Source organism: Choristoneura fumiferana, chromosome 18 (genome assembly GCF_025370935.1).
Source record: "Choristoneura fumiferana chromosome 18, NRCan_CFum_1, whole genome shotgun sequence".
NCBI classification, from domain to species: domain Eukaryota; kingdom Metazoa; phylum Arthropoda; class Insecta; order Lepidoptera; family Tortricidae; genus Choristoneura; species Choristoneura fumiferana.
This window is the reverse complement of record NC_133489.1, coordinates 22,684,176-22,694,698: the sequence shown is the minus strand read 5'-3', so window position 1 is coordinate 22,694,698 and position 10,523 is coordinate 22,684,176. Positions and strand designations below refer to the sequence as shown.

The 10,523-nt window shown below is 37.7% G+C and overlaps 4 protein-coding genes across 5 annotated transcripts in view; 2 read left to right on the top strand and 2 right to left on the bottom strand.

Moving 5' to 3' along the window:
* The first annotated feature begins 574 nt into the window (after positions 1–574).
* On the top strand, positions 575–1,936 carry LOC141437592 (gamma-butyrobetaine dioxygenase-like). The gene is given in 2 exon segments (XM_074101028.1): positions 575–1,603; positions 1,606–1,936. Coding segments are annotated over 2 exon segments (1,221 nt in total). The 5' UTR covers positions 575–654; the 3' UTR covers positions 1,878–1,936.
* Positions 1,937–2,036: 100 nt separating this feature from the next.
* Positions 2,037–3,058, bottom strand: LOC141437593 (mitotic spindle assembly checkpoint protein MAD2B-like). Its single transcript, XM_074101029.1, has one exon. It carries the CDS (start codon positions 2,739–2,741, stop codon positions 2,157–2,159), a length of 585 nt encoding a protein of 194 aa, XP_073957130.1. The 5' UTR covers positions 2,742–3,058; the 3' UTR covers positions 2,037–2,156.
* A 746-nt stretch (positions 3,059–3,804) lies between these two features.
* On the bottom strand, positions 3,805–6,019 carry ND-MWFE (NADH dehydrogenase (ubiquinone) MWFE subunit). 2 transcript variants are annotated; one of them, XM_074101572.1, is made up of 3 exons: positions 5,890–6,019; positions 4,921–5,007; positions 3,805–3,917 (listed from the first exon to the last, which is right to left on the bottom strand). In XM_074101572.1, exons 1-3 carry the CDS (start codon positions 5,986–5,988, stop codon positions 3,885–3,887), a joined length of 219 nt encoding a protein of 72 aa, XP_073957673.1. In that variant the 5' UTR covers positions 5,989–6,019; the 3' UTR covers positions 3,805–3,884. The 2 variants fall into 2 exon arrangements, with proteins under 2 accessions (XP_073957673.1, XP_073957672.1); XM_074101571.1 differs by lacking the exon at positions 5,890–6,019 and adding an exon at positions 5,509–5,607.
* The window catches only part of TppII (Tripeptidyl-peptidase II), a 27,834-nt gene continuing 22,883 nt past the window's right edge, over positions 5,573–10,523 (top strand). The window contains exons 1-8 of the mRNA XM_074101566.1: positions 5,573–5,729; positions 6,245–6,426; positions 6,510–6,641; positions 6,772–6,958; positions 7,671–7,821; positions 8,407–8,570; positions 9,114–9,357; positions 10,002–10,132. Coding sequence (XP_073957667.1) covers positions 5,573–5,729; positions 6,245–6,426; positions 6,510–6,641; positions 6,772–6,958; positions 7,671–7,821; positions 8,407–8,570; positions 9,114–9,357; positions 10,002–10,132 — 1,348 coding nt within the window. The remainder of the gene's footprint in view (positions 5,730–6,244; positions 6,427–6,509; positions 6,642–6,771; positions 6,959–7,670; positions 7,822–8,406; positions 8,571–9,113; positions 9,358–10,001; positions 10,133–10,523) is intronic.

The following is a 10,523-nucleotide window of genomic DNA, read 5'->3' as shown; positions in this document are numbered from 1 at the left end:
TGATTATCCATAGGTACAGTTAACTAATTTGATTCCAGGGCAACCATGAAACGTTACCTTAGTAAATAATTTTAGCTGTTGATAACAAAGTTTATCGAATGACTTAAAATGATATTTCAACACGGTTCTAGGTTCCTAGGAATGAAATTGGTGGACTGTACCGTAAATACTTGCTGTTGTTCAAAAACTATGTTATGTAATCATACCTAATGCAAATAAGTACCTCAATCGTGATTTCATTTATTTATTCTGTAGAACAGCACGACTCTGTTTTTAAATGGTTGTTGTAAAGAAGTACATTTTTATCGTTATATTTTCTTGTTGACATGTAAATAAATGACTGTAAAATTCTAAACACTATTTTATTTTATTTAATCCATACAGTTATAATAAGGGAATGTGACTCGTCATAATCACTTTAGAAAATGAAGATCGTTGTAACGATGACCTTGTTGTAACACGAAAATAAAAATATTTTTTGTCAGCTGTGTTGAATATAAACATCTAACAATAATAATCAAAGGTCAACTTACACCAATTACAAGCCAACCTTCGTTATGAATGTATACAGTTTAATTAAGATAACTCAAAGTACTCAAACATTACTGCCAACTTATCTCCTGTTATCACTCTAACATTGAGTACAAGCGCAAAATGTTCGCTTTGAAAAACCTCCAACCGGTATTATTAAAAGTAATAAAAAGTCAAAGTGTTAAAATACACACACACAATGTGTTGTTCAAAGACACACTTAAACTGGTAGTCAGTGGTCAAACTCTGCAGTATCCTTATGTTTGGTTAAGAGATAATTGTCAGTGCAAATCTTGCTTCCACCGGTCAGCCAAAAGCAGAACAGTGGATTGGAGCAACTTCAATTTAAAAGTGAAGGTAAAAGATGTAAATGCAAACGAAAAATCAGTGAAGCTCACATGGGACGACGGTCATACCTCAGAATTCGATCTGAACTGGTTAAAATTTAGAAATTTTACAGCTGAAAACAAGAAGTTATATAACGATGCAATTTTTAAGCCTATGAAAAGCACATGGGATGGTAAAGACTTTCAAGAAATCTGTACTAAACATGACTATAAAGAAATCCTCAACTCTGATAAAGCTCTTTACAACTGGTTGCACAATCTATCTGTTTATGGAGTTGCATTGATTCGAAATACACCAAACACCACTGAAACCATCAACAAGATAATAGACACTATAGGATTCACAAGGAGAACACATTATGGTGTTAAATTCATAGTACAAAACGTTGCGAACACAAGTAATGTGGCATATCTCTCCACCAACCTGCAAATGCATACGGACTTGCCATACTATGAATACTGTCCTGGGGTGAATATGCTGCATTGTTTGGAGCAAACTCAGAGTAAGGGAGGAGAGAATCTGCTTAGTGACAGTCATTACGTTGCATTATACATGAAAGAGAACCATCCAAAGGAGTTTAAATTATTAACCAACATAGAAATAGAATGGAGCGACATTGGTACGGAACACGGAAATGAGTTCTACAAACTGTACAGATCTCCGGTACTAGTTTTAGATAGACATGGAGAAATTATCAGAGTAAATTTCTCTGTACCGCAAAGGGGAACTATTTCCCAGGACCCATAGAGCAAGTAGAGCCTTGGTATGAAGCATGGGCATTATTTTTAAATTTGAATCACAAGTTCTCTGCCAAATTCAAAACGAAGGCTGGGGATATTTTAACCTTTGACAACATAAGGTTGCTGCATGGACGAAATGCATATGAAGACACTTCCATTAACAGAAGGAAGCTGATTGGGGCTTATGTTGATTGGGATGAGGTATATTCAAGGTGGAGGTGCTTGAAAGTTAAACTGGAAAACATGGATGGTGTTTAAGTAGAAACGGAAGGAAAAACACTCAAGCTAAGATTTTTATAAAACAAAAAACGATAGGTCACTTTCAGCATCAAGTTAGTATTGCTAACTTTTAAAATATTTAATATTAAGTGGCTTGAATGCCTTGGTAATAAATTAAATTAATTATAAAAAAAAATATGCAGAAATATTAAGTTTATTATAAATCACTGCTTGGTGTATGGTTATTTTATTCATATAAAAAAATAATTATTACAATATTAAACACATATTTTATAATATTTTTATAAAGCAAACATTCTATTTTAATTCAATATAAGTATCAATATTAAAACACCTGACATCAAACCTTCGTAGTGGAATAATATGATTTGTGTCCTCAAACCCTTCTTTCACTTCAACAAGCGGAAAGTCTTCTAAATCAGGATTATTTGCCATTGCAATGGCATTTGATTCATTTGTATGAATATGGATTTTGAAACTACAGTCATCAGGGACAACAAACTTACTTCTATTACTGGCTAAGCTTAAGCAGAATGCCCGCAAGTTTTGCTCAGCCTGTATTAAATAGGCGTCCAAAGTCTCATCAAACTGTGGCCGTTTGTCGAAATTAAAAACAAACTTGATGAGAGGTTCATACTTGTTATCTGTAACCAAAAACTCGGTCCGACTCAGCTGTTCGTTTTTCAAACATTCCGCTATGCTTTTGAGACAAAGATCGATGTACTGGTTGATCTCGGGATGCGTACAACGATATACAACAACGCTGTACTTTCTTCTTGTTTCAAAAACGCTTTCGGGGTACACTGAAGCATAGTATAAGATGTTGTGGAAAGCGACGGTCAGGAATTCAATGGTGATGTCGACGAAGCAATTGTCGGTCATAGTAATAGTAGTGTGCGATCATTAAAATTATTCATAAATATTTATTACTCACAACCCATTATTTTTGACTTTTGTGTAATGTACGTTACGTTTGTTTTTGTTTATTTTAGTAGTATTTTCAAGTATTTTGTCCGATTCGCGCTAAAATTTACTGACTTTATTTGTCACTTCACTGTCAATGTCGGTCAACTGACAAATAACGCGTTTCGTTCTACGCAGTAATAATAACTGTACTGTGTAGCGCTGTTGTATTTCACGACTATTACACTTCGACGGACTCTTTTGCATACTTACCTACCAACACAGAGTTTGCGCTTCTTACCTCTGCACTCCTTACCTTATGTTATTTTTATTTTGAAACGGGCATCGTACAAATTTGTCACATTAGCCCCTATGGGCAAAACATTAAATACTTACAAAGAAAACAATGTGATAAGTATGTTGAAGAATAAAGGTGCGACCAATCTCGTATGCGCACCGGTTTTTTTGCATGCTTTCCACACCGCTGCTTAAAATACGCAAACGTTGCGGATACGTTAGTATCTCTTAGTAGTCTGTGCGCTGCGGAATCGCAGTGACTCGCCATAAACATCACGACTTTTGTTCGGTAAACTCGAAGTTCGTGTCGTGCGGTCCCTCTCGCTCTTGTATTAAATAGTATAAGTGTCAGAGGGACCGCATGACACGAACTTCGAGTTTCGAGTTTCGTAGTAGCCTTGCTGCTGACATTTACGGCACGTCACTGCGATTCCGTATTTTAAGCACGGATGGGGAGGGGAGAGCATGCGATAAAAATTTAAAAATCAAAAACCCCGACTGCCTTAAAAACTAAAAGGAAGAAAATAAGTCTAGTGGTCTGTGGAGGTCATGCAGCAAAATCGTGACGCTAACGGCACGTCACTGCGATTCCGTACCGTCTCCGTATTTTGAACCTTTAGTCTATATCAGATGTTATCAGCTGCTTCCCAGTATTTAATGCATGTTTAAATTAATGTTATTTGTAACACCCATGGATCATCATGGGCATATACAGGGGTCTAGTTGATTAAATTAAGAAAATATCTACTTAAAGACTGAATTTATTTAGCATAATTCAATTAAATATTTTACACTACAGTTGTACTGTGAATTCAGTGCAATAATTTACTTGTCCGTGTCTGGGATTGATTCCAGTCCCTGCAATAAAAACAAAAATAATAGTTATCATAAATTACAGGTTTGTTGCAAAACAGCTAATTGTCCATGCAGACTATGCTTAAAACTGAAAAATAATTGGCATGTCATAATTTTGTCACTACAGAATAATTATCTAGACCTCTGTTTTATTCCGATCAATTGATTTACAAGGCTGACTCTACAGAGTATTTTTACTAACAAATGAATCCAAAATAATCAAACACAGAACTAACCATATGAGAAATTACTGTCAGTTAACCCTTTAACTGCCATTGTCTGAATTATAATTATAAGACAAAAATTATCCAGCTCATTTCGCCGCAGTCTCATAATTAAGACAAAATGTCATTTAGTTTCGGTTTAGGTGGTGATACGGGCATTCATTCATTCATTCATTCATTCAAAACGTATTGGCGGTTAAAAGGTTAAAAAAGAGACAAAACATTTTTGGTCAGGATGTCCAGCATAAAAACTCACCACACACACATAAAGGGCTGTATCTACTCCATCGGGAGCAGCTGCTTATGGTGACACTATTTACCGGACGTACAATACTGATATGGAATACCAACATTATATTTTGTGTACACGCCCATACAAACCCTTCTCAGTTTGTATGGGCGTGTAGACAAATTAATGGGTTGGTATTTCCATGTCGGTATTATCCATGCCAGTAAATAGTGTCACCCGCTGTTTATTCATTTGTACATACATGACGATGATGATGATGATGTGATCCTGTTATCCCTCACTAGGGACATAGGGCTCATAGAAGAGTTTTCCATGTGGCTTGTACATACATGATTTAAAAAAAAAGTAGAAAACATAATGTTCAGTAACATTTTGTTTTATTAAAACATAAACATCAAATTTTTATTGTTAAATGAAACAAAGTATAGACCCTTCCATTATGTGGTTTTCATATCAACTAAAGTTACCTTTTATTCGGACAGAGTACCTCAACCTTACAATACTTAACTCCTTACCTTGATAAGTAACTTACATTAACTTTGTAAGGGTTTCCAGTAAGCCTCATGTCACGCTGGTAGTTGTGGCGGTCCCACCTATCAATCATGGAGCGTCTGTAATGCTGAAATGAAAAAGATAAATGAGATAAAATTAAATAGTTGGCCTAAAAATACCCTTCACTTACAAGTCAATGTGATAATAAGCCTTATTATGTAAAGCACTTATTTGGTCAACTATATTTTAAAAATATGGCAATATGCTCCAAATTCCTGTCTCCTTAATTTTAGAAGAAATAAACTGCTCTTCCATTTTCAAATGAGTTAACCTAACTAATAATAATACACTGTGCTACTGCTGTTATACTTTTCCCTCCCCCTCCTGCCCTGCTTTAGTCTAGTCAGTCTTTACCCATAATCTAGTTATACACAGTCCTAACTTCTGGTAATAGGGAAATCTGTGACAAACTTAAATTATAAACGTGCGAATTGATTCATAAACTTCCGATTATGATTTTTAATTAATTACAATATAAACTAAAGAGGTTTCATAGCTTTTATCGTTTATCTGTGCAAAATGTGGAGTCGGAGTGTTACCTAATAGGTTGTTTATGTTGTGAACTTACGTTGCCTAAGATTAAATTGTGACAATGATAGAGCCCCCATCCAGGCAAGCCTAGAGCTGCTGTAATGATGCAGAAACTTGGTAGAATTTCGTACCACATTTTAACAAATACTCGAACGAATTATTGTAGATGTACTAATGTATTTTTCGTTCGCAAAGTGACAGTAGACTGTGTGTTACCCGTTAATATATTAGAAGTTAAAGACTGTGTTCAAGAAAAAAGTAAGTACAATCTTGTATTTTTATATCATGTATAACTTTATCAATCGAATTTTGCTACAAATTGCATCTTGGTTCGTTGTAGTAGTTTATGTTAAAGACTAAAAAGGAAACTACTCAAAGGACAAAAGTTGACGATTGAAAATAATTTTGTTCAGCTTACGTTTCCCAAAACTAAATAATGAGCCCACCAAAGGCCCAACCCCGGGAGGCCCATGCAGGCCGTTATAATGGTGTAAGCCGGAAGAATATTAAACCACATAATTATTACAGTTAAATCTTGTACAGCAATAATTCAATGTTTTGTATTATAGTTTGCTTACTGTATGACAATATTGACGTTGAAAAGTCATTGCAATGAAATGAGTTTTTAAATTTTCCAGCCAGTTATATTACAACCATTACAAAGCTCTCCTAAACTTTATAGCACGCTTGCAAAAGACCAAAAAAATATTTTATTACAGTGAGCATCATACTTTACTTCTAATTTGGCTTTTTAATTTACATGGCAACACTAGATATCGGGTCATCAAAAATGGCAGACGTACCGATCGACTGTGAATTCCCTGTTTGGGGATTATTGCCGAAAAAAGAGACAGGGGTTGTCTCTTTTCTAAATAAAAATCCTGCCTACGATGGCCGAGATACCGTTATTGCGATTTTTGACTCCGGAGTCGACCCGGCAGCATCCGGCCTCGAGGTAAGAAAGTTGTCTTGTCATGTTTGTTTCGTTGCTATTTTAAATCGGTTTTTATTAATTTTAAGGGTTGTTTTGGTTTTTAGGTGACTAGTACGGGTGAGACAAAGGTTATAGAGAGGTTCGACTGCAGCGGTTGCGGTGATGTGGACACTAGTACGGTTATTAGGAAAGTTGTTGACGGTTGCATTACCGGCCTCACAGGCCGTAAACTGAAGGCAAGTATTCACTCATGACGCAACAAACTGCTATAAATACGTATTAATTACTTACTTGTTCATGAGCTAACCAGTTAGAAACAAGTTCTTAAACTTGATAACATACAATTAAATTGTTATTCTGCTTTAGATTCCAGAGACTTGGAAGAACCCAACTGGGGAGTGGAGAGTGGGTATACTCTATCCCTTTAGTTTGTATCCTTCAAAACTGAAGGAGCGAATTCAGGAGCACAGGAAAGAGCATTTATGGGACATTGGCCACAAGCCAGCTTATGCTGAAGCTAACAAACAATTACAAGACTTTGAGAGTGATGTCGGTAGGTATTTTATGCAAATAACGAGCATTACTTGCACTTTAAACAATTTAAAATAGTTTTTTCCTTTATCCTCATGCCTTGAAAACTGATCAAATAAGGCTGTTTATTTTATAGGTATTTTTTCCTCAGAATAAAGTGATGCCAGTCTTTAAAACGTTTAACAATCTGAAGATAGGATGGAAAAATTATTTTACAGAATTCTGAGTCTGAGGACTATTGTAACTTATTACTAAAAGAATAAGGTAGAATTTCCAAATCAATTCATGTGGTCGCTAAATCGTCTCTGCCTTATAAAGGGTTAAGGTTTAACCATTCTTGGCCATCTTACTAACTTTATCCATTAATATGAAAGATAATTATTATTCCATATAATGATAAGCAATGATAAGCACCTCTGTAAAGCACTGTTGTCGCATTATTACATTTGAGTCCATTTATCATGCGATGTTTGAGTATTGAAAAAAAAAGTTAAGTTCTTGCAAATTAATATTGACACAGAATTGTGATGCAACATGACATTGCACATTTCCCGTGTTGTTTTTTGTATCAATAGGCCAGAAAATGGCTTCAAAATGTAACACTAAATGGTCACCAATCACCAAACTGTTTCAATTGTGACAAAGCATGTCTGCGTTAGATGTCTGGCCTGGTGCTCAATTCAACTTGTAGGAGCCCACATGAAACCTTTTCTCATGAACAATTTTTCCAACAGTATCAAAGAACCCCACCCTCAGTCTGGAGGACAAACTGCTCAAGGAGGAACTGGAGTCCAGGGTAGAGGTGCTGCAATCAGCCGAGAAGAAGTACAATGACCTTGGACCTACCTATGACTGTGTGCTGTTCCATGATGGAACTGTGTGGAGGTAATAAGATATGGTTGTAAATTTTCATACTCTTCTTATTGGTTGTGCTATAAGAGCTATTACCAAATTACCCAAGTATCTAGGACAACTTTTGCAGGTGGTAGGACCTTGTGCAAGGTCCGCCCGGATTGCTACCACCATCTTGCTTGCTAATCCTGCCATGAAGCAGCAGCAGCAGTGCTTGCATTGTTGTGTTTCGGCATGGAGAGTAAGATAACTGGTGAAATTACTGGCACTTGAGGTATTCCATCTTTGGCCTCTAGGTTGGCAACGCACCAGCAATACCCCTGGTGTTGCAGATGTTTATCGGCGGTGGTGATCTCTTACCATCAGGAGACCCAATTGTTTCTTTGCCATCCAGTCGAATAAAAAATAAAAGAACCTCAAATTGAATACCAGGTTTTTTGGTTACCGCAATTCGTTGAAAATATGTTTTTTAATCACTGTATCCTAAAGGTTTCCTTTTAATAAAATATGGATCCCTAAGAAAGATTTTTATTTAATAGTTGTTAGTTTGTATATAAAACTTTCATTTTCCTTCTCCATTTATTATTATGCATGCATGCAATTTCACGCTATCCACAGAGCATGCATCGACACATCGGAGACTGGGGACCTGGCCTCGGGGCCCTGTCTCGGGGAGTACAGTGTGACACACGAGCACTCCCACCTAACCCCTATAGACGAGATGACTGTCAGCATCAATGTGCATGACGAAGGACGCACGCTGGAAGTTGTTGGAATGTGTTGTGAGTAATCAATTGGTTCAGTTGGTATTTTAGGGCTACAAGTTACGGCACACCGATTTTGAAAGTTTTTAGACTTCACACCATTATTACTATAAAAATTACCACCCCCACCTATGTATGACTATTTATAATATGGCCCTATCAATGAAGGTCCATATCAATAAATTATAAATTGCATTCTATGTTTCAGCATAGCAACATAAATCTCTCCCTTATTAATTGGTCTTAGTTATGGCAGTTAATCGGCCGCTGCTGCCGCGCGGTCACTTCGCTCGCTCGGCTCGCGCGTTCTGAGCTAACACCTTGCTTTGCTCGCCGTCGTACATAATTTTCCAGAACCTAAGTTGACAATAAAAGTGACTTTAATTATATAACCGACGACACTCAAAATTCTGACTATTTAGTACTGACTAACTCGATGCTAATATACCGTATTAATTTTTGAAGACATATTTATGTTAACCTACTCAGTACTTAACTTTGTCACTTTGCTTGTCGCTAAAAGCCAGTTTTTTGATAAATCAATGACGATAAACTTCCCAGCAACTCACGGAACTCATGTAGCGGCCATAGCGAGCGGCTACTTCCCCGATGCTCCGGACAAGAACGGCGTGGCCCCCGGCGCCAAGATAGTGTCCCTCACTATTGGGGACAGCCGCCTGGTCTCCATGGAGACGGGCACCGCGCTCATACGCGCCTGCATCAAGGTTATGGAGCTCAGCAAACGGATGAAAGTGGATGTTATCAATATGAGCTACGGGGAGCATGCGCACTGGTGTAATACTGGGTGAGTCGAGTTGGTTAAGTATAATTTTTAATACAAGATTTTTTTGCTAACTGTACTGCAGATAGCGCGCGGGTTGAATGCAGAGCTCAGAAATGCGATAGTGTTGCGACCTTATTAGAATTAATGATATTGAAAATACAAACAGACATGGATGCACAGAAAAACCAGAAAAAGAGACCAGCACTGGAAATCGAACCCAGGTCCTCATTAATCCGTGCTGCGTGCTATAACCCCTCCACCACTGCTGGACAGGAATCTAGACACGAAGTTTTCCTATGCATACATATCTCAGGTTGCTTATTTCTTCAATGCTACTTAAGCAGCAGCACTAGCGACATCTATGTTTCGTCGAGAGACTCTTTTCGAAACCCGTAAAAGTAACAAATCCCGCTCTTCACCTCGGGCCCCGACTGCATTCAACTCGCGCGCTCTCTGTATATTGGTTTACTGTATATACACTGCCATCCAAATTATGTACCTATCTGTTCCATGTTTTAAGTCAATGAAATTCATTGACTGTTGAAGAGAATCCTACAAAGACGCTCCTGGCCGGACCACCAAATTCAAACGACCTATGCCAAAAATTTCGGCTCAATTAGATATCATACCAGGGATTTGTTGGATCATATTCCCGTTGATTGCAGCCGCGTGGGCGACATAATCTGCTCGGTGGTGAACCGCTACGGCGTGTCGTGGGTGGTGTCGGCCGGGAACCACGGACCCGCGCTCTGCACCGTCGGCGCGCCGCCCGACATCGCGCAACCCGTGCTTATCGGTAAATACCTTATATCAGGAGCAGGAGTCTGCAACCGTTCGGCAGACATGGGCCACATAGTCAAAAAATGGATAAAGGCGGGCCGCCGCACCTTGTAAGATAAGATAATTTTGTACCTATTGTAGGTAGATATCTATCACAATAAGTGATTTTACAAAACAGTCGCGGTCCGCAAGAAGATAGGTGATTAGGTGAAAGATATGGTAGATTAGGTGAAAGGGAGTTGCGTTGCGGTTCCGCCGTTTTTGAGACACTTGAAATGACAAGTAGAATTACAATAACTTAAGAATAACAACTTGAATATGAAGTTTTACTAGTATATGTACCATCAGCCAAATATGTGGTCTACCACCCTAAAGTTGATAATCGTTTGCATGTCATAAAACAATAA

Excerpts from the sequence above, each read along its gene's own strand:
- LOC141437593 (XM_074101029.1), bottom strand. The coding sequence starts at position 2,741 with ATGACCGACAATTGCTTCGTCGACATCACCATTGAATTCCTGACCGTC.
- ND-MWFE (XM_074101572.1), bottom strand. The coding sequence starts at position 5,988 with ATGTGGTTTAATATTCTTCCGGCTTACACCATTATAACGGCCTGCATG. Across the intron at positions 5,008-5,889 it reads ATTATTTAGTTTTGGGAAAC|CATTACAGACGCTCCATGAT; the intron begins GTAAGCTGAACA and ends TTTTCATTTCAG. Across the intron at positions 3,918-4,920 it reads GAAACCCTTACAAAGTTAAT|GGACTGGAATCAATCCCAGA; the intron begins GTAAGTTACTTA and ends TTTTTATTGCAG.